Here is a 23,526-nt window from a genome sequence, read left to right on the forward strand (position 1 = left end):
GGGATCGCAAGGTAACACGGGGTGCCGTAACAAACGAGGAACTAAACGTCATTCGACCAAAGGTCTCTGCGAGAATGAGAAATTATATGTATATATTTCTGAGCATTTCTGAGTAAAATCTCTGATGACATAATAAAAAATATTGCACAGACAATGATGTGCGTTGATACTAATTCTGTTCTTTTTTTAATACTATATTAAAATATATAAAAAAATTTAATGTAACAGAATTAGATTATATTCATTTTGTATATTGGTATGCAATAAATAGGACATGATTGTTAATAAAATAAGGAGGTCGGTTGTAAAATGAAACAACAATTTACATAATTTTCTTTATTGACATTAATATTCAAAGTACAGTACGTTACAAAAGAATTTCTTTCTTAAAATATATTAAAGTAAAATCTTCGAGTAGATTCAATTTTAAAGAAGCTAGTGAAACTAGACTGAAAACTGAACTTCTAACAAATAACATCACACGCTGTTTATTTCTATTTTTATTGAATACCACGATATTCTCAAACGGATTCAAGTATTTAGAACATATAAATAAATGTATTTCCAAAATACCTAGTACATATCTGATTTAATAAAAAAAATCTAATACCTATAACTATGAATTTCACGTACAGGGCTTCTCGTACAGCCGAACTGACTGATGTAAACAAATCGACTGCGACTGCGCAATCGGCAAAGGAACTAACTTTACAAGTCAAAATACTGCGATCCTAAAAATAAAACCTTATCTATCCGACTTAAGACCACTCTAATGACCGGCGCGTCCCTGTCAATTCGTATAATATATATTAACTAATACTAAATAATTAGAACATATAGCCTAGCGCTACATTACGGCGTCGTCTGTGGGAGCGATCTCTTCATGAACAAACAATGTACCAAGAGTCGGCTTCGAAAAGCCAGTTTTTGGTAAACTAGTAAGGAAGGGGTCCGGTAATTATTATAATTATTGCATATGTCAGTAACTGTTCGCTCTCAGAGGCGACGCAAGCCTATCTAACCACGCTAGTATTGGACAGATCGATCGATGCCACAAAAATATTTAACCGATGTGACAATAAAGTATGCGCTCACAAAATATAGTTACACTAAATCTATCTGTTGTTTGAGACTAAAAATATCTTAGAGACACTTCATTAATATTTTTTTCCATATACTCAAAAGCATTTCAAGTTGAAAGATTTTATTTACAGAAAACGTTCAATAATCGAGAGAGGGAATACATCTATGTAAATATCAGAGTCAGTCAATTATTACACGACGAAAGATCGTCACAAAATATAATAAAACAATATAGATAATATAATTTTAAGGAATCTAACACCAGTTGCGAGGCAATGCTGAGCCGATACTGGTGTAACTCTTGATTGTGGGTGGATAATAATAAAATATAATGAAACTCCGCAATGTACCGCCGCTCACTTCTTGGCGGATGAACTCTCCGCCTCCACTTTGTCCTCCGTTTTCACAATTTTGCCTTCGCCTGAAAACAATTATAGAAATTAATATTTTTTATTCAATAAACAATAAATTAAATGGAAGAAGTTTTATAGTCATCAAAAAAGGTGATATTCTAAATAAATCAAGTGGTATAAATATTGAGTCGCAAAATTAGTGAGTGGGCAGTTAAATCGGAATCAATTGCGAGGTATGCTCATCCCAGACAGGTGTTATGGTTGTGTGTGTGTACCGTTGGGCGTGTCGTGATCGTTGTCTGTGTTGGAGCGCCTGCGCTTGCGCGGGAACTTCCAGCCCGCGCCCGCCTTCAGCTTCGGCAGCGGCTGCATGTCCAGGACCTGGAACAGAATACAATATTTAGTTTTAACGTGATAACGTTTTTTAAATCGTTTTAGTCGGGTGACATGTTCAGAAACTTGTGTCACACCAAAACCTCACGAGCGCGATCGCAGGTATAACGAGAGAGAGACAGACCGATCTCCCGTCTCATCTCGAGCGCTGCCACCAATAAGACGTTATCACGTAAACATCTCGATCGTAAACCTACTTTACAAACAACCAATTATTTTTCAACGTTTAACCGTTAAAATTTCATTTTAGACATATTATTCAAAAACGATATTTTGTTTAATACGTCTAAGACTAAATAAAGTAGAAAATAGATTTTGCGGTAAATGCACTTCGAAGGGTAGTAAATACCTTGTGAATCTGTCGGAAGGCGATCTGTCGCAGGAACTGCTGCGCGGACGCCGTGAGGTCCTCACGCTGCTGCGGCGCCAAGTTGCCCACCGCGTCCTGCACAAATCATAAATATAATTATAAAAAACACGCCTAATCTCATGAAATTATAATAATAAATAATATTAATAAATAATAAAATTCATTTATTTCTTTCCAGTACATGTAGTAATTAATTATTGGATCGTCATCGATCCTACAAAATTTGAATCAAATCTGTCCAGTTTAAAGTGCGTCAAAATCCAGTTCAAGGAGTAGGTTACATACAAATACACAGGTGAAGTTAATAAAAGCGTGGTTAAAAACAGTTTTCATGTATTTTTTTGGTGTATCTTGCTTTGTCAACAGCTCAAGAGTTTCCAAACTTGTCATTTTCCGTAATCTCTATAATATTGTCGGTCGCTTATCGGGTCCGCGTGCACTCACCACGAGCTCCTTCTCGCAGGGGTCCCGCAGACCTGGCCCGTGCTCCAGCAGCAGGCCGCCTGCTACGGCCTCCATCACGTGCACTCACCACGAGCTCCTTCTCGCAGGGGTCCCGCAGACCTGGCCCGTGCTCCAGCAGCAGGCCGCCTGCTACGGCCTCCATCACGTGCACTCACCACGAGCTCCTTCTCGCAGGGGTCCCGCAGACCTGGCCCGTGCTCCAGCAGCAGGCCGCCTGCTACGGCCTCCATCACGTGCACTCACCACGAGCTCCTTCTCGCAGGGGTCCCGCAGACCTGGCCCGTGCTCCAGCAGCAGGCCGCCTGCTACGGCCTCCATCACGTGCACTCACCACGAGCTCCTTCTCGCAGGGGTCCCGCAGACCTGGCCCGTGCTCCAGCAGCAGGCCGCCTGCTACGGCCTCCATCACGTGCACTCACCACGAGCTCCTTCTCGCAGGGGTCCCGCAGACCTGGCCCGTGCTCCAGCAGCAGGCCGCCTGCTACGGCCTCCATCACGTGCACTCACCACGAGCTCCTTCTCGCAGGGGTCCCGCAGACCTGGCCCGTGCTCCAGCAGCAGGCCGCCTGCTACGGCCTCCATCACGCGCCGCAGCGCTTCGCCCGGCGACAGCGCCGCGCCCGCCGACTGCATCACGCCCGACACCAGCAGCTCCATCGCCTGCACACCACACGCACATACACATTAGTTACATGCGATCCGGCTCGAAGGACCGTTCCCAGTACAAACAGAACAGAAACAATTACACATTTCACAATAAAAGACAATTTGTGAGGACACCAGCAGCTCTATCGCCTGCACACCACACACGCATTACATAGAATCCCGCTCGAAGGACCACAAGCAATACAAACAGAACAGGAACAATTACACATTTCAGAAGGACAATTTGTGACATCATTCATTTAATAATTGAAAAGTAGCTTTCCGCCCGTGACTTCCCCCACTTAGTCAAAGAAAAACTATCTAGCTATCTTTTTACCAAATTTCTATGGATAACCGATTAAACGGTTGAGGCGTGCAGAAAAGACAGACAGAGTTACTTTCGGATTTATAATATTAGTTACGATAAAAAATCAAACTTTTAAAGAATAAAAAAACTCAAGTCAACAAGTTAATTGGAAATATATAAAGAGAATGCAACTCACGTATGGATTGAGCGGCGTCCAGTTGGGTATCCGGCGGCAGAGGTCGCGCATGATGCGTATGATGATGACGCACGACTGCAGGCTGGCCGCTCTAGCCTGCGACACACAGCGCGTCACACTCCGCCCGCCCACCCGCCGGACAATCCCCGTTCCGATCCCAACATCCTACCCACAAGCGACTAACCATTTTTTTGTAAACCTAATTCGGTCCACTCAATATAGTCCAATGAGACATCGGAAAGTAGAACCTACGATATGTTATAGGGTCTATTTAGACTGTAGGATCGAAAGAAAAGATAAATCTAGTATTTTTAATCGTAAAAGTAAATGTTCAATAATTTAGTCAAAAGTGCCCTTAACAAACGACCGAGAGACTACTTAATCGCTTTGCCTATGGTAGAATTTTGGTGTAAGATGTTAGGATCGAAACTAGAATAAGTCCCCGTCAATGCGCGATATCATCAGAGCGGTAAATATCTTAATAATATTCTACATTCCTGTCTCCCGGCGGCCTTCTAAGTGCGCAGACGCAGTTTATAACTGACGAAAAGCACTTGTAGCCACATGTTCAGGGAGGGGAATATTTATCATTTTTTTTTCTAATTTACTACATTTATAGTCAATTTAATTAATATTATAAGAAAAGTAAATGAAAACAAACATGTGACTAAAATAGTGCGCAATAAATCTTTAACTTATAAAGTGTAAGACATAATAATTGCGCTCACAAATTACAAAAAAGCTAAATAATTTATACGGAATAGAGTCGCAATGCGGTGCAATTTGCTGCATATATTTTATAATAATATTTTAAAATATAATAATGATAAATATTCAGTGATTATAAAATATTGCACCTCGATCACGACAAAAAAAGACACATCAAAAAATATATATATAAGATGTATTACGCACTTAAAAGCTCAATTACATTCCTTCGTTACGCCGCATCCCAGGAACGGATGCACACATTACAAAATCACACAATCCGTCAAATGATAACACATTAAATAATAACAATTATTGTGGTGTAAAGCGTAGTTACGAAGGGGTCCTGACTCCTCAGGGATGCAGCGTACCGAGGGAGGGTCGCCGTAAGTAAAGTAGCAAGTACCTGGAACCACTTGGCGTGCCGAAGGGCGGCCAACGCGTCCAAACACTTCTGGCGCGGGAGCACATCCTTGTCGTCCCGCTTTATGTCGCCGCCCTCTAGCGACAACAAAGGGTGTTTGACCATCAGGCACCACGATACGGGGCAAACATTAGCCTACACCCTACACCTACCGGCGCTACCACAGGGTGCCCACCTCGCTAGAACGAACACATCCCGTCGCCCAACTGCTAACAGCGCGCCCTAGTCTACCCTTTACTTTATCTGAACTACCACGATTCAAAGAGTTCATCGACCGTCACGCGGTGTTAGGAATTAAGCGACGATTATATATAAAACACTATAAAATAAACAGTGTGCACCCTGTACAGATATTCGAAACGAGATTTTATCTTAAATTGAATCAAGTTTCAACGTAACGCTTTTTAGAAGTAAATATTTATTTACACTAATTAAACAAAAATAAATGACTAAAGTCCTACGAACGTGAGGAATACGAATATAACTATATATAAAGAAGTCGGGAGGGTATGTTTGCTCCGTTTCGGCTGTTGGAATATACCACCGGCTTCCGGTGATATATTAAGTGTGGATGATCAAAAATCCTTCTTCTCGCTGCTTATGCTACACCTAAAAATAAGCATCCAACACATTGCCCGGCGGGCGGTAAACTTTGAACAAATTATCTCCTTTATAACAAAAACAGTACTCGTATTACTATTATATATACTAAAAGAATACGATCGAATGGCTTAACATAAAAATATAATTAATCAGATAGTTTGTTCGGGCAGTTCTTTCGGAGCGGGTGTTTGGGTCGAACGATTTTATGACCAATTTCATGGGATCTCTAATGAGTTGCAAAATGAATGATTTGTATGAAATTGGTTTCGAAAATCGGTGGAAAGGGTGGGGAGGGTGGGAGGTGGGGGGTGCGTGCGGACACTCACCGTTGGGCTCGCGCATGACGGCGGACGTGAGGCTGACCAGCACGTTGACGGTGCCGTCCGACACCTGCACCGCGCCCTCCGCCGGCAGCAGCTCCACTTTGTATTTCGGATCGTCGCTCGTGCCCTGCTGAATATGAACCGTACTTTGATTGATTTCTACCTTATCTTGAATGTTATAAAACTAAATCATCATCACATTCAATAAAGGACGCGTTCTATCGTTACAACATTGTAATTATTGACAAACATTATAACATTTCATATCGGTTGAGATGTTTGTTGAGCATCTCAATAGATGGTATGGGAATAGGAGGGCTATGCCCCTTAGACACATAAAATTGAAAAAAGTGGAAGAAATTCGATTACATACATTGAATTTATTTTTCTTTATTTATAATGTTCTGTGTTTTATTATGCTTATTTTTTTAAATATTGTATAGCTTTATCTCAGACTTTGAGCGCGGCAACCGAATGTAAAAATTCCGTAACGAAACAACCTAACACCCTCCACTCCAACCGGCACAGCCACAGAACAGTAAAGTAGATAGAAGTGTGATGTGGGCGTGGCCCACGTGTCACTTGTAAGGTAAGATCACCTTACTTGCTCTCAGTTGTGCGCAGAAAAATATTCGAGTCGGTTGTCAGCTGTCAAACCTTTTTTCCTATATTTATTCATTAATTAGGACGTGTTGTTCGGTATTAGAGTGCAAAAATGATAGCAGACGAAATAATATGAGCAATGGAGGCATTTCATACCATCGGTAAGTCTTATTTTTATTTATTTTACATATAATATTTTATGTTATAACTTCGCTTGTTATTTGAATGAATGAATGAATGAATGAATGAATGAATTCTTTATTGCACACACCAGTTGAAAGAAATAACATAAAATACGATACAAACAAATTGCACAATGGGTGACCTTATGGCTACAGAGCCATCTCTTCCAGGTGACCCAACCAAGGAAAACAATGATAAATTACAAATACAAGTAGGCGGTGTATACTAAAAAAGAAACAATGATAAAATAAGTTTAAATAAATTAATAATATAAATTACTAGAAAAGTAAAAGTATAAATAATATACAATATGTAATAAATAAAGAAATTCATATATTACAATATATATATATGTCGGAGCAAGATGTAGATTGTGAATCTATTTTCAAGCTGTGGGCGTTGCGTTGGGTAATCGAGCAAAGAAACACCTCAAACTCAATTATTTCTTTATTTACCACCGATTCGGAAAGCAGTATCTACAGAGAAGAACCGGCAAGAAACTCCATAGTTGCTCTTTTTAATCATGTCAGTTTTACCATACAATACAATCACTTTAATAACCGTTACGTTACACATTTAAATTAAACACTAGCAAAGAAAAGGTTAACAGTTCCTAGTAGTGGAAGATCCGAACTCTTCGATGTTCGAATGTGAAGTGCCGTCCCGAGGGCGAGCCTTCACCGGCTCGACCCGGTACAAGCATGAAGTAAGCCGCCAACTTCACTGTGCCGCCACCTCCCTGAACTCGTGCTTCGAGTCGTTTTACATCCGCGCTATTGACCGTCTCCGACACGGCCATCCTGCGCTGAACACGTCCTCGTGTTTGTGGGTGCTGTAACACAGAAAACATCTCGCACAGTACATGCTCTTCGGCCAATCCTGACAAATTTTTACAATTAAACTCTGATATCTAATTTTTAGGCTTTTAAACCACAAAACTAAAAAAACTAAACCCTTAAGATCACTTAGTTGTCCGTAAGTCTATCAGTCTATCTATCAAGACCTTTGAAATTCATATCGCATACCATCGTCCCGTTAAGCGTTGAAAAGTTATAACAGTCGATCAAAAGATAGCAGTTTTCGACATTCGCAGGGGACACAAGGAATCAATACCTTCAGGATATTTCTTGTGAACACAGAATCATGAAATTTGTACAAGAAACGTCCTATAGCAAAGAATCTCATAATACAAAATTTAAGTTCATATGAAAACAGGTTTTTTTCTTAATTTGAATATCCTAAAATAATTTCCAACTTCAACCCTTTGAAATTAACCATTTTGATTTAAATAATGAAACATTGAATTCTGATCATTTCAATTAAATTTATGAACTACTACTAGAAGAAAATAACGCATAAGCGACCAATTACCACTTTCACTGCCATTGTCACCAGCAGATTATTAAAGTATCACAAAAAAAACTAGAGCATGAATCTTATCCGAGGCCTGTGGCTTTTCACTAAGCCCATCATCACACACGCATTCCACCGAATGCCAACTCTGGCTTTTCACTAAGCCCAACAACACACACGCATTCCTCCGAATGCAAACTCTGGCTTTTCACTAAGCCCAACAACAAACCTCATGTTTGTTCCACACGCATTCCTCCGAATGCCGAGTCCCACGGACTCCATATTCCAATGGTCTCTCCAAGACCCAACCTCCGCCAGCGTCACCCGCGCACCGCGCATCCACGGTTTACTATAAGCAGCTATCTGTACTCCTAATAGCAGACGCCGGCTTCAACGGACTACGGTAATACCGCGTATCCACGGTTTACTATAAGCCGCCATAACTCCTAATAGCAGACACCGACTTCAACGGACTACGGTAATACCGCGCATCCACGGTTTACTACAAGCAGCTATCGATACGCCTAATAGCACTTCAACGGACTACGATAAAACCGCGCATCCACGGTTTACTATAAGCAGCCATAACCCCTTATAGCAGACACCGACTTCAACGGACTACGGCTACGAAATGACTACTGGCACACTCTGACCAATCGAACTAAGATTCACCGCTATCACTCAACTCAAACTCAAGTTTCAAACATTAATCAACTTCAAGTGGTACTTGGCCCTCAGGCATCCTCAATATATTAACAAAGTGAAGTTACCCGAACATTGTATAAACAACATCTGTCTTTTCAAAGTGATTATTGGTGTTTATAGGAATCAATAGCTCAACAGTTAAAAAAAAGTGAAATCTTATCTGAACTGAATATTACTCATCCAACAGAATCAATATTCTTAATCGTTTTTCGTTTTAATAAACTCAAGTTATCTCCTATACAGCCATACTGACAATCATGTGTCCCCGTACGCCATTTCTCACACTACATTACTACGGTAATTCATCTCGGGATACCAAAATAACTACCATCCTGCCTCAGCCCACACTGACCTTACAGGGTTACCATACTGCCCCGGTCCTCCTGACCGGTCAGAACACACATCTACTATCCTGGACCTCATGCCAGATAGAACACCACCATCCTTCGATGAACTACATTACCATCACAATATTATTTCACGCAACACACTTACTTCACAACGTACGAGACAACAACCATCAGTATGCTACAACTATACTCTACTGAATTATACCTCCCAAGTCTATCATAGTGATAGCCTGTGTAGCTTGCTCAAATTTTAACAGCAGTTTTATTTTGTTGTTATGATCGTTGACAAACAAATGTGACAACAGCACAAAAATAACATCTTAAAAAGTTTAAAACGAATAATTCGTAACTGAACCGCAGAAAACACTCAAAAAGTGGTGAAAGCTTATTCTCAACTGAATATTTACCAACTTGAATTTAAAGTAATCATCTGCCTACAAGAAAAAAAATCGCGAGAAACCCTTCAAAACTTTTTTTTTATCGGCAAATTTGCATATGGCTAAATTCCTTAACGGTATGTTTGCTTTTGAAAACTCAACTTAAAACAATTAATAAGTGTAGGCTTAAACTCATCTGTTAATCTAATATCGAACGGCAAAAGGGCTGAGCTAAATTTTAGTTTCAACGTAATAAGATTGAACTGCTCAACAACTACTGTACAACTACCTAATTGATGTATTCAGTTGATGTTAAACTGCAGCTAGTCACAAAAACTATTATCAAGAAATTACATTAAATGCACACAATGTAAATCGATTAGGTACTATCGAATACTCCACGTTTAGGACTTATTTGAAGCTAAAAAAACAAAAAATATGTGCGTGTACTACGCGTACGTGTACACACGTAAGAAATGAAACTTCCTTATGACCTTATTTTTCAAAAAAAATAATTAACTATATGCAACTTTACAGAAATATGTCGAATCACGCGCGATAGGGATAAAAAAAATGGTGCGTAACGGAAAAATGTCACGCGTAACGAAAAAAAATGTTACACTAAATTCTTTTTTCAACCCCGATAAAGAAGTTTCACTTCAAAAACCTTCAGAAAACCTGGATGGGTTTTTCTTTTCTCTATGCAATTAAACAGACATTATCTGACGATAGTATGTAAACTGTAAAGGCGCTATTAACCTTAAGATTATTTTCATTTTCTTTTTCTTTAACCGTCTTAATATCTTAACATTTAACGTACCCTAACGTTGATGGGATAGTTCTTAATTTTAAAGCAATCTAATGTACTAAAACCAAATGTAGATTCCAATAAGATTTATCTTACGCTAGATGTTTATTTGAACACGCTAATTATCTGTGACATTGTATTATGAACTGCCTAAATAAGGACCTAAAAAAATTCTCTAAAAATTCAAAACTAAATGCCTCGATTTACCTTTTATTCGATAAAACTAAATCTGTAACATTTCATAAAACTTTATATCGTAAAAACTGTATACTGTGAATTGTTCACAACTTTATTTTAAGAAATTACCACAAATATCACCTGAAATAAAACCTACGAAAAGTTTTTTTTAACCTCTAATGCACTAGTTAACGCATTACTTTTCGTTTTTAATCGAATAGCAATAAGGCTGCCTTTGTGTAGCAATTAATTGCTATTTGTCAAGGGTTATAGCCTAAATAAAAACTAACGCAGGTAGTTTAAGAAATTAATGCGGGTAGTCAAGAAACTAACGCGGGTAGTTAAGAAACTAATTTGAAAGTAATTCGCATACTGTTTTTGTTCTGATACACGGACAAGTGAATGTTTATTGTTTACGTTCGATTGAAGGATCTGGATGCAGTGTACAAATAATTAATGTGCTTTCTTTCTTTAGTGGTAGCTCACAACTAACAAACATTAAAGCAAGTCGTTACTTAATTTATCTTGATGGCAGTGCAGTTAAAATAACGTGAATTACCTACTAAAGTAAACCCGTCCCTGAATAAGTGAAATAGGTACTGTTAATTTATCACTGCGTAACTAAGATGGGCTGAATGTAATGGAATAAGTTTTAACTACAAAACCGTAAAGCAATATCGCACGACCTAATAATAACAACACTGCGTAAATAAGTTTAGTTAAATGTAATGCAATAAGATTAAACTATACACTGGTCTTGTAGGTTACAACTTTTAACAAAATCTGTAATCATTACATTCGGTACAGCCTGTAAATTAGCGCTGTTTTTGTGCAGCATTTTGCCGAGGCTGTAACCATTTACCTCAATTATAATTTTAAAATAAATTTTGTAACTAATGTTTTTGGCAATAAATTTCTTTCTCTTTCAAATAAGTTACTACATTTTGAAAACATACTTTATCTAACTGTACACTCAAAGTGGAATGTTATCTACTGACCGGTTTGGTATGAGATTGAAGGATAGTTGCACGACACGTCGACACGTCGCTCTGGTTCCGGTGATCTCAGGCTCGACGTGTTGATGGTAGTGATGGTAGCGCGACACCCGGCGTGGTATTGCGGTGCCTGGTGTGGATGTGCAACACCTGGCGTGGTGTCGTGGAGCCCAGCTTGGTGCCGTGGCGCTCAGTATGGATGCGTAATGCACCACATGGCGCCACGCATGACGCTCGATGCTCGACTCATGATGCTCGACGCTCGACGCGATGGCACGGTGCATGACATGATGGCACGGCGCTGCTCGCGATGATACGGCTTCCGACGCGGTGATGCGAGCGGCAGTGTCATCCGTGCAGCGCGAGGCGAAGTTGCCACCCTGCCCGCACATAACGAGCTCTCTCTTTGTCACCGGCTGCTCAGTGACACGTATGCTCCTAGATCTGTAGGATGCTTCTTCCCGTTGAAACTGGATCGAAGTGCCACGTGGTTGCGGCGCTTTGACTTTTAATCAGGTTATCGTATATCGTATCGAGGTTATCGCCACGTGTTTTCTCATTTGCTCGATTTGATCCCAATTCTGATGTCGGAGCAAGATGTAGATTGTGAATCTATTTTCAAGCTGTGGGCGTTGCGTTGGGTAATCGAGCAAAGAAACACCTCAAACTCAATTATTTCTTTATTTACCACCGATTCGGAAAGCAGTATCTACAGAGAAGAACCGGCAAGAAACTCCATAGTTGCTCTTTTTAATCATGTCAGTTTTACCATACAATACAATCACTTTAATAACCGTTACGTTACACATTTAAATTAAACACTAGCAAAGAAAAGGTTAACAGTTCCTAGTAGTGGAAGATCCGAACTCTTCGATGTTCGAATGTGAAGTGCCGTCCCGAGGGCGAGCCTTCACCGGCTCGACCCGGTACAAGCATGAAGTAAGCCGCCAACTTCACTGTGCCGCCACCTCCCTGAACTCGTGCTTCGAGTCGTTTTACATCCGCGCTATTGACCGTCTCCGACATATACGTATTCATAATATAAATAGATATAATATATACATATTATATAATACATATACAAAATACATATAGGTAACGGAAACATTATTAAAGTCATCATTTGGCCACTAAGGAGATGTAGTGGTCAAAAAGCATGTTTTTGAAAGCATCGATGGATCTCGCTTGGCGTATGGCTATTGGTAAGTCATTCCATAGTCGAATAGCCTTCACTGTAAATGAGGAATTGTAGAATTTAGTTTTGTGTACAGGTACATTAATGAGATAAGTGTTATTCGATCTCAGATTTAACCCGTGATTACTAGAGTACTCAAAGTTATTTGTTATTTGTCAAAATTGTATACAAATATCTAGTCAAAATGAACCTTAATCCGTAATAAATTAGTACTATTATAGATTGAACAGCAAACAAGACTTTCTGGAATATTATTGCAATAAACAAACGAATGTCGCTTTAAGGTGGACTTCCGACCACCGCGGCTCCGGCGTCACTAACGCAGCGACAGTAACGCGGCGACAGAGCGATAGTATTATACAGTACGGAAATGTATGATGGAACGTTCGAGCGCAGCGCCACTGTCGCAGCGACAGTGTCGCCGCGTCAGTGACGCGCGGCTGTAGCGGCCGTGCAATGCTCGCGCAAGCACTGTCGCGTGGCAGGCTGCGAAAGCACGTTGTTTTTAGGTTATTATCTAGTTATTTTCGAGAGAATATCTAAAAAATGGACGTTAGTAACATATTTACGGATGAGCAAGACGAGGCACTAATAAATTTAGTGACTCAAGATGCAATTTTGTAAATTGGGTCTGCACTCTGCTGGGCTTCGCTCCATACTATAGTAGTAACGAAGCAATTAAAGATCATCATCCTCTTCTTCTTCTAATAATATTTTTTTAATTGATCGGTTCATTCCTACTGTACCGCACAACCGTCAGGTATGGACTAATAATTACTGTGACTGACGCCGGAGTCGCGCTGCTTGGAAGCCAATCTGCGTCTAAGCCGCTGCGACAGTGACGCAGCGGCTTAGACGCTGCGGCCGTTGCGATAGAGCCGCGCTGGTCGGAAGTCCACCTTTAGTGATGCTTATGGCGCATATCGACAGTATCGATACTTTAGAAAAGATAAACATTATAAATATTAAATTTTATTTTATTTTTCCTTAGCTTTCATTTGTCCAATTTATTTATAGATTTCCCAAAGAGGCTAATTTAAAAGAGAAATGGATAAATGCAACGTGACGAGTTAGCTGGATGCCGAACAGCACTAAGCGGTCTAACAAAGGCCACCGATACAGCAAACCTACGGCAGTTCCAAGATTTAAAATAATGCATATTTTCTGTTTGTATTTTGTAAATATAGATTAATACTATTCTATTCCGTTTTTTATTTAATAATAATAATATAAAAAGACGTACTTAGTAGTAATAAACATACTCCAAAATTTGACACATTATACTATACTCATATAATAGAAAGAAAAAAAAATACACAAAAAATATTTATTTGTGAATTATCAATAACAAGGCTGACATCCCTCAGGGCATAGCATCAGATAAATATCAAGTTAATGTCATTAATGTTGAGTGACACAAATTTCAACCTTATCTCTATGTGTTGAGGTTCAAAGTTATATCTATCGAAAACTAACGCCCTCTGTTGTGGAGTAGCTGGATGTTTTCGAATTTGGAATTTCTGTGCAATGAGAAACAAAACACCTAATATACCTAGGGATGTTATACTAAAATAAACCGTAACATGGTGCGTTAGGGTACATATTGAAATGCTGAATTTATAACCTAAGTCAGTTTTACTCAAATTAAGCTGTCCAATCAAAGGCATAGATTACTTGTAGTGTACTGTATAACTATCGGTTTAAACCCACACAGGGTTTGGCGACACTGGTTTTCATAGTGAATTATGACATTATAGCACTTCTATTTGTTTTTAATGTTCTGTGGGCACAGCGATGTGATGCTATGCAATAACTTTACTTCGGCAGGGCTCGAGTGCACGTATTTTTTGAAGTGAAAACTTCTTTAGCGGCGTTGAGTATAAAATCTTAAACTCGCGTCAGGAAGCGTAAGACGGATGTTTTTTTTTTAGCTCTTATATTCCATGAGTAAGACGGATACCATTCCAAAATATCAAACATGCTGAACGTTAATAATCAAGTTTTCACTTCTGCCGGCACTCCCGGAGTGCAACCCGTCTTTTTTTTCTATATGTTATTGTTATGTGAATAAATGTATGTTTATGTCTATTACTATACTCTGGCGAGATCACAGGAGGCCGAGGTCAGGGCTTTGCCGGCCTTTTAACCCATTGAGCCCCAAGCGGCCCGATCGGTCCACGACACAATAGATTTTCTATTGTGTCTGTGGTTCCGGGGCCTGAGCTATTACGGAGAAGTAATGAATACCTTGAGCCTGGCGAGGTGCGCGGGCAGGTCGGCGGCGACGCGCTTGAGCAGCGTGACGGTGGGGCGGTCGTGGCACAGCACCACGAGGCGCACGTCGCGGTCGTGGCGCAGCAGCAGCCCCTTGGCCAGCAGCCCCACGCGCATCACGCCCTTGAGCGCGCGCGTCCCGCCCTCGCCCGCCCCCGCGCCGCCCGCCCCCGCGGCGCCCGCCGCGCTCTCGCCCTCGCCCATGAACGAGAACCTGTACAACATTGTTCATTATTAACATTCGTTCAATTGCACACCATTTGACACGTGATTTTCCAAACTTATGAGCTTAAGTAAAAAGTTGACTTTGAGTGCATATACAAGTATAAACACCTGCAGCAAAAAAGGTAAGTTATAAGAGAAAAACGGAATCTAGTCCACTACATGTTTACGTATTGATATATAAATGAAAAATTGATTCACATTTAGTAAATTCATACTCGGATTTCAATGTATATTACTCACAATTGATTATCACGGCCGTCTTCCTTGCCTTCTGGTTTGTCTTCTTTCTTATCTTCTTGTTTAACTGGCGGCTTCGCTGGTTGACCCTGTGATGTAAATACAAATTATTACATTGTTAAACTTTAGCGAAGAGTTCATTTCAATTTTTGGGGGTGTGTGGGGGCTCACCTTGGGGCGCGCCTGGTCGGCGAGCGCGTCGGAGAGCGACTTGAGCGCCTTCTCGGTGTGCGACACGGCGCGCTGGATGTGCTGCAGCTCGCCCTCCTCGGGGTAGATCTCGGCGTGGCGCGCCAGCACGTGCCGGTCGTCCGACGTCTCGGGCCGCCGCCCCACGCCGCCGTACCCCATGCCCATGCCCTGAGAGAACACATCATGTCAAAATATATGGAATAAATGGAAAAAAACAGTATAGTTACTAAAATCCCGTCAAAAAATTGCTTTGTCTTACATATTATAATAGCAAGCAGAACGGTTTTTCTATATATTACATTTAATTGTAAAACTTCACTCTGTAGCTTTTTCAATACACATTATTAAAACTCAAACTCAAACATTTATTTATTCAATTAGACTTCTTATAGAAGCACTTTTGAAACGTCATTACATATTTTTAACATTTACCACCGATTCGGAGATGGAATTACAATCTCACAGTGAACAAAATTAAGAAACTTACTTTGAAGCTAGACAAATAATGCAATTATTAATCAATTTCACAATTAAAATGTAAAATGTATGTGCTTACATGGTGATGGTGGTGCATGTGCGGCGGCAGCGGGCCGCGCGCCCACCACGCCTCGGCGCCGCCCTCCCAGTATGCGCGCTCTTCGTCATCCATGCCCTGCACACAAATGATTATTTAAATATTTATTTTTAAATATAATTTACTTGCCTACCGCTCGCGGCTTTGCCCGCTTTGTCGAAAACCTAATAAATTATAATACACTAAAACCTTCCTCTTGAATCACTCTATCTATTAAAAAAACCGCATCAAAATCCGTTGCGTAGTTTTAAAGATTTAAGCATACAAAGGGACATAGGGACAGAGAAAGCGACTTTGTTTTATACTATGTAGTGAAGTGATAGACAAACAAATCCATAAACGTTAGGCTTCGCACTGAAATATGTACTGAAGTATATGAATCCATTGTGAAATTAAAACAGACTCAATTATTTACTATAACATAATTTGTTATATATTATTATACATAATTTATTATGCATGATTATAGCCAAAAACAATCTAATAAAAATATTAGGGAATATAAATAAAATACATAAAGATTAAATTATTTCAACAACACAATACATCTATTTAAATCGATTGCTAAACGAACCTCGTGCATACGTCTCCGTGCCCACATCTCGTCGCGCACGAGCATGCGCTGTGCCTTAGCTTCCGCAAGTTTGCGCTGGTGCATCGATGGCTTCACTTTTACTTCCAGGTCTGGTTGAACCTGTCACAAATTTACTTTACATTTAACACTGTATACTTTTACAATGAATTATAATTAAATTATTTGAAATTATCCTCATTGAGAGTTGTAATCATTTGACACTCGGATCTCTTGGCGACCCGCAGATCGCCAGGCTCGACGAGCACCTCAAACCTTTTACTAAGTAATCATTGGATAATTTTCAACTGATTCATTTTCTGTAGCATATATTTATAATAATTTTTGAAGTACTTTTTTTTGTTTAAAAACTTTTCAATTTTGATTTGCTCGTTCAGAAATACAGATTTATCTTAATCTTAGTTGAATTTATTTTATGTAACGATAGTTAATTATTAATATGCACGCATACCTTCTTCTTGTACTGCAGGCGGTGTCTGCGGCCCTTCATGTGCATCTCCTTGGCGTTGGGGTCGTTGAACTTGCAGTCACACAGCTTGCAGTTGAAGGAGAGCGGCTTGCCGTCGTCGCCGCGGATCTCCTCGATGTAGTCCTGGCCGACGGGCTGCACCTCGTCGCCGTCGTCGTCGTCCTTGTCGCCGTCGGGCTTGTCTGCGCACGCGCGGCCACACGGCACGGAGCTGAGTCCCCCGGACGCCACGAACGCGATCTTGGGCGCGCCCGCCACCGCCGCGCCCGCTGCGACACGCACGCTCTCACCGCCCGCCCCCGAGCCACCCCACCCACCCCCGCATACACGGAGTGACATCCGCCAAACGACTTATTTCACATTTACATCTAATTTAATTTAAATTTCAAATTTCAAATAATATTCAATTCAACTTTTATCAAAACCTAGAATTTGATTCACTTGATACTTTATATCTTAGCCTTTTTCAAATATGTATAATGCTTCTAGATAAGAATACATATATGTATTATATAGGCAAAATATCAAGAGAATATTGCAAATTTAAGAATGGCTCTACGTACTCCATATCTGTACCGTGTGCTCGAGGGTGGGAGAGAATTTGACAATCAAATCTTTCAAACCGTGGCGGGACGCGCAATACAGATATGTTACTGTGACGTTCGGGGGTCAGCGACGGCTGACAAACATGCTCCGCAATTTCTTTCGTAAATTACCATTTGAGGAGCATATTTGGCTTTACATAAATAAAATTTAAGTTGCTAAACAAAAAATAACAAGTTAAACAGTTTGGACATGGACATAAGTTAATAAAATTATACTTTAAAAAATTAAAGAGATATAAAAGAGAGCTTATTTAAATATTGGTGTAATTTGTATGTGTTTATCATTGTTTGAAGTGTCTCATAAGTCTAATATGTTAATCTTTTATGATGTTTAATTTTATTGAATTGCGAGTGAATGTCATACTGTCTCAATGTGTAGGAAATTTTTTACATGTGTGTAAATGTTCATACTGTCACATCTATGTGTATGCAAGTGAGTGTAGGTCTGTGCGGACACGTACCGGCGCAGAGCTTGGTGGGCTCGGTGGAGGGGATGGGCTTGCCCAGCATGGTGTGCAGCTTGACCACCTTCTGGTGCTTGATGCCGCGCACGTGCGCCGCGTACGCGTCGGCGCCGGTGCACGTGACGTCACACAGCTCGCAGCGCAGCGCCGCGCCGCCCGCGCCCCGCCCGCCGCCCGCCAGCCCGCCGCCGCTGTTCGCCTTCGCGGCCGCCTCCTTCTTCTTGTGCTTCTGCCCCTCCAGGTGCTCCTTGTATGTCTACGTACGCAAACATTGCAGTATTTATTATAAGTATATCTATCAAATCATATAAATATTGTTATGTACATCCAGTAAAATCTTAAGTTCGAATGATGTGCACATAATATTATGCCAACTGCATTGTTTCCTGTTATATAAAATGCTAACACATCAAATACCAATTTCAGGTTATCACATCAGTGTTGATGTATACAATGCTTATTTTTGTTAAAAATTTTTATGAATATAAATTATTAGTACTCAATTCTTTTACAACCAGCATGATACATTATAACTACACAAGTAACGTTACCTGTGGACCAGCGCAAGAGATGCGACAGACGTCACAGTAGTGCAGCTGCTGGGCCTTGGGCGGCGGCTTGGGACGCCGCGTCTGACCCGCGCCTACACCGCTCTTATTGTAGTTTTTCCATCCACTAATACAAAGAATATTGTTTTAAACTTGATCAATAAGAAATAAATGTGAATATGAAAATATGAAACAAAATAAAAACTGAATGAAAATTAGTATGAAAGAAGACATAAATTAATTAAAAAAACATTTTCTTTTATACAAAATCTAGTAAGAACTTAAAATTATGGTCCTAATAAATAAATAAAAAGGATCAAACACGAAAATATTAAAACACAACTGATTTGTACAAAAATAATTAAAACATAATATGAAAATGTAGAGGATACTCACGTGTTGGCCGCCGTCTTATTCTGCTGTGCGACGTACATGGTGGCCGCGTTGTAGAGGGCTGTATCATAAGCAGAGTTGCCCCTGTTAGTCGCCGCTACAACACCACACAACCACACAACTCTCATTGTGCTCTACTGCGCATCGCATATCTAACTACTGTCACACAATGGTGTGGGTGGGTTCCATCTCAAACGTTTTTACAGTCGATATGTCGACTCAATAGACTCTAATTCTTACACAAGATTGGAACTTTCGAAAAAATAATGTCACTTTCAAGAATTTGTATCTCAAATTTATAAATGAAATTTAACATAATAGAAATGAAAACTATTTGAATAGCTCAGTGGACATATTAAACTTTTTCAATAAAACTTAACAATAAAGCTGCGAGCAAAGCAGTAATAAGTAAAGTACTAACGCTTAGGTGCCTGTGCCGCGGGCGCCGAGTAGGGCTGCGTGGGGTACGAGGCGGCGGCGGTGGTGGCCGTGTACACGCCGCCGTAGGCCGCCTTCGCGCCGCCGCCCGCGCGACCGCCTCCCTGGATTATTATGTTGTTCTGCTCCTTTATATTGTATACTGTTCCACTCGGATAGGGTCTATGCCCAACATTGTCCCTAACTCTGTTCACCTAACTAGTTTGTTTTGTAGAACAAAAGCACACTATGTACTTTCTTATCACTAATGTATGGAGACCATGCAACAGATGATATTGATTACAAATTAAGAAAACGAAAACATAAACTTGATACATTACTATTTTTGTAAAAAAAAAACCAAAGCTCTCATTCTGAAAGTATTATATTGAAATAAAAGTTTTAAATTATGAAAAATGCCACATATTTTATAATATCACCCACTTGGAAACTACAAACCGCCCAGTAAAACATAAATTTGACAGATACCTGTGCGTATGTAGCAGGTGTGGAGTAAGCTGGTTTAGCTGAAGTATCATAAGCTGGTTGCGGCTGAGGCGCGGCCGTCGGGTACGCCGCTGCGGCCTGCTGGTAGTATGCGCTCTTGCTAGCGTCGTACGCTGACGCTGCAGCCGCTGCGGCATGCGCGTGGGCGTGAGCCGCTGCTAATTCAACATTAACGCTTTTTAGATCGTGAAAATTTTAAGAAAATCAAATGAAAATCAATGGAGTAAAATTACAGTATATTTTAATGGAATAATAAATAAAAATAAACTAAGCAAGCAACAAATATTGATTGATAATAAAATACAGATTGAGCGTACAAAAAGTGGGCTGTGATAAATCCATTAGATATATAAAAATTATAACTGAGTGACTAGATAACTAGGTGAGCCACCAAACTTAAAGGTGAGCAACTACATTATGTACTTCATAAAATTTTCGGCAAGTAATGTAGTCTATAGTCGAGCCAATTTAATAGGCAACATTTGACGTCTATCAATTTTATCTTCCAAGAGAGGTAACCTGCTTAAAAACATTGATTAAAGTGAATTAATCGATACGGATTTGAAACATTTGTAAATCGAATTTATTAATTTATGATGATTTTTGTTCACAAGTAATCAATGCATTCGATTCTAGATGTCAGATCTCGATTTTTAGAGTAACATCTCTGGTAATTAAAAAGAAAAAAGGTTTATTGACACAAAATTGTAGCGACGTCAGTTCTTCAATTCAGAAATTGTTTATTATGTTTAGAATGGTTCATCAGTAAAATGAAATCTTAAAACTACTTGTATCGGTCATTATTATTATAAATATGTAATTGTTATTGAAAAAAGTTAAGCAAATGTGCAGATCTAACAGAAAGAAATATCATGTTATTCTATGTTGTCGTTACTAGGTTACGTTGTTGAATTTTGTTGAACTGTCAAATGTTGCCTATTAAAATGGCTCTACTATAGTAGTAGTTAGTGTGCAAAATGCTCATAGTACATTTATAATACCTACTCTACCTGCCATTATAGTATTTTTTCAAACTGATTTTTCAATTTGAAACACCTCCTTTAATCTTAAATGATTTTATCTAAAATGCCGTTCAGTATAAATAGTCATATCCCAAATAATGAATATTATGAAGCTGTTCATTTAGTATTTTAAGGAACGTAAATTAATGTTTGTTGTTCATTGGATCTATTGATTTTTCATTGCTTGCAGTCAGTCACTTACAATTATTACACTCATGTGAGTACTTGACTAGTGAAAATAGATGATTTTTATCTATAAATTTCTTTCATTCAATATTGTGGCCGTCAAACACCAACTTGCCAAGTTAGGTGTGAAAGGGATAAAAAAACATACAGGCGTCATTCAACGTCATATTTTCTTGTTACAAGTTAATGTTCATAGTGCAATCTCCAGTGTATTAGATATAAGCTTCTTGATATAAATAAACAATCTTTACCTAGATGTAGTGAATTTTTGAAAATTCTAAAAGCAAATTGGGGGGCAGTCATTAAGTTTATTGCATCAACATTCTGTGCATTGTTCTAAATACCAAATCAAATATTTTTATATTTATTTAATTACCATATTATCTAGTATAGATATAAGGAAATATTATTTTGTATCAATTTCAATTTCAGATCTCAAAAGGAAAAATAAAAAGGTCACTTATAATTAATACTTAAACATTTCATATACCTAAATGCAGGTGACACATCATGTTTATTCTAATTCAAGTGTAATTGCCAAGTTCATTGACATCTGAATCATAATTTTCAAAACACAAAGTACTCACTTTTATTATCTAAATGATAGATTAATTCAGCATTCACAGACCACAAAGAAATGTTGATCGATAAGATGAGACACCTAGGTTATTGATTTTAGGGCACGCAAATCATGGCACAGATGTGATTATATTTGAGAATATGTTTATTTTGATTAATTTGACAACAAATATCACTCGAGATAAAAAAACAGAGGAACTGACCCTGAGTTGCTGCTGCTGCCTGATATGCTGTATCGTATCCTGTGGCTGCGGCTCGCTGTGTTCCGTACGTCGCGGCTGTCGCAGCCGGCGCCACGGCGTACCCTGTTTGTCCACCGTAAGCGGCACCGGCCGTCGCCGCGCTGAAAATTACACGATACACCTTTATACACAACTGAGATACCGTTTCTTCGCAAATTTTCCACGATCAATACAGTTCAGGCGCCATTTTGATTACATAGAACAGAAGCACAAGGCTGCGTATTAGCCAGAATTTTAAGTGTGCGCCCCTAATCAATATTTTCAAACATATTTTATAAAAATTCGCTTACCCATACTGGGTTCCTCCGTGGGTAAACCCAAAATAGTTATTTGCTGCCATCATTAACCACTAATCCGCGTTAAAAAGTTATTATTTCTTCAAGGCGGAAAACGGGACATCAAAAGACCGGCGTTTTGTCTTTGACATATAAAGATGGCGGATTGTAAGCGTAGACAATACAGACTACAGATTAAATATATGTATACCGGAACTAAGAAAAAAATACAGATAATCAATAACAACTTTGTTTTCCAAAATAATTTAACTTTCTTTCGGGAATATGTTTTAATTGCAACTAATCTCACAGCTTTCTATATAAATATCTTATTCTAGACCACATTTATTATAAATGTCTCTTTTAAACTGATTAAATACCCGATCGATAGAGATGATGATGTAAGCACTACATAAGCAGAAACAGCAGAAAGGACTATTCATGAATACTTTCTTCGAAATATTATGTAGTATTGATAAAATTTGACTTAAAACTCAATAAACTTTTTATAAGGCTCCTTTCTTGTTTAATAAAATATCGAAATATTATGTGTACAGGAAACTCCCGTTTATTGGAAATGATCAAGGCCCGACAAAAATTACGGATAAACTGAAATATATTATTATTCTCACACGTAAAGCACTCCGATACAATACAAACTGCTTTTAAACCTATAGGTACCGCAAACAAGGAATCGTGCGTACAGAGCATAGATCTGGATGGGAATAAATCTGCATAATTTGAATTAAAAAAATTATATGTTAAAGAAGCCAAAATATGATTGAAATATATTTGAGTAGATGCACAGGTAGATGTAACTATTAGATATGTTATGCTAAATAATAAAACCTAATTTCGAGATAATACAGGATATTTTATTTTACAAATATTATTTTTGTAAAATTTTATTTCAGATTAAACATTGTTCGGTATGGTTCGGATGAACAACTGTTATCTGTATCTATGCATATCATCTATACTTCTATACTAATATTATAAAGAGGAAAGGTTTGATTTTTTGTTTGTTTGTTTGTATGAATTGAATAGGCTCCGAAACTACTTGGCAGATTTGAAAAATTCTTTCACTGTTGGAAAGCTACATCATTTCT

The 23,526-nt window shown here is 39.1% G+C and overlaps 2 protein-coding genes and 1 long non-coding RNA gene across 9 annotated transcripts in view; all 3 read right to left on the reverse strand.

Moving 5' to 3' along the window:
- LOC149480175 (uncharacterized) overlaps nucleotides 1-23,526 on the reverse strand; it is a 204,404-nt gene that overhangs the window by 80,563 nt on the left and 100,315 nt on the right. The gene's annotated exons all lie outside the window — the stretch shown is intronic.
- Nucleotides 322-22,593, reverse strand: Zn72D (Zinc-finger protein 72D). 6 transcript variants are annotated; one of them, XM_089707104.1, is made up of 20 exons: nucleotides 22,433-22,593; nucleotides 22,104-22,243; nucleotides 20,096-20,268; nucleotides 19,611-19,749; nucleotides 19,193-19,286; nucleotides 18,800-18,923; nucleotides 18,246-18,504; nucleotides 17,162-17,448; nucleotides 16,693-16,812; nucleotides 16,101-16,196; nucleotides 15,524-15,712; nucleotides 15,356-15,441; nucleotides 14,864-15,104; nucleotides 5,874-5,997; nucleotides 4,927-5,021; nucleotides 3,813-3,908; nucleotides 3,172-3,324; nucleotides 2,179-2,274; nucleotides 1,712-1,817; nucleotides 322-1,504 (listed from the first exon to the last, which is right to left on the reverse strand). In XM_089707104.1, the coding sequence occupies exons 1-20, from the start codon at nucleotides 22,483-22,485 to the stop codon at nucleotides 1,440-1,442; spliced, it is 2,736 nt and encodes a 911-aa protein (XP_089563230.1). In that variant the 5' UTR covers nucleotides 22,486-22,593; the 3' UTR covers nucleotides 322-1,439. The 6 variants fall into 6 exon arrangements, with proteins under 6 accessions (XP_089563230.1, XP_089563225.1, XP_089563227.1 ...); XM_089707099.1 differs by having other exon boundaries at nucleotides 5,874-6,000; XM_089707101.1 differs by having other exon boundaries at nucleotides 5,874-6,000; nucleotides 19,193-19,250; nucleotides 20,096-20,271.
- On the reverse strand, nucleotides 7,016-12,402 carry LOC149480180 (uncharacterized). Of its 2 annotated transcripts, none has more exons than XM_089707105.1 (2): nucleotides 9,472-12,402; nucleotides 7,016-9,383 (listed from the first exon to the last, which is right to left on the reverse strand). In XM_089707105.1, the coding sequence occupies exon 1, from the start codon at nucleotides 11,811-11,813 to the stop codon at nucleotides 11,400-11,402; it is 414 nt and encodes a 137-aa protein (XP_089563231.1). In that variant the 5' UTR covers nucleotides 11,814-12,402; the 3' UTR covers nucleotides 7,016-9,383; nucleotides 9,472-11,399. The 2 variants fall into 2 exon arrangements, with proteins under 2 accessions (XP_089563231.1, XP_089563232.1); XM_089707106.1 differs by having other exon boundaries at nucleotides 7,016-7,557; nucleotides 7,932-12,402.

The sequence above is a fragment of the Colias philodice genome, chromosome 19 (assembly GCF_061535455.1).
Source record: "Colias philodice isolate Cphi_HAF_F1 chromosome 19, ilColPhil1 Martin Lab GWU primary, whole genome shotgun sequence".
NCBI classification, from domain to species: domain Eukaryota; kingdom Metazoa; phylum Arthropoda; class Insecta; order Lepidoptera; family Pieridae; genus Colias; species Colias philodice.

Excerpts from the sequence above, each read along its gene's own strand:
- LOC149480180 (XM_089707105.1), bottom strand. The coding sequence starts at position 11,813 with ATGTGCGGGCAGGGTGGCAACTTCGCCTCGCGCTGCACGGATGACACT.
- Zn72D (XM_089707098.1), bottom strand. The coding sequence starts at position 22,485 with ATGATGGCAGCAAATAACTATTTTGGGTTTACCCACGGAGGAACCCAG. Across the intron at positions 15,713-16,100 it reads ACATGCACCACCATCACCAT|GGCATGGGCATGGGGTACGG; the intron begins GTAAGCACATAC and ends GTGTTCTCTCAG. Across the intron at positions 1,818-2,178 it reads CCTTCCGACAGATTCACAAG|GTCCTGGACATGCAGCCGCT; the intron begins GTATTTACTACC and ends ATTCTGTTCCAG.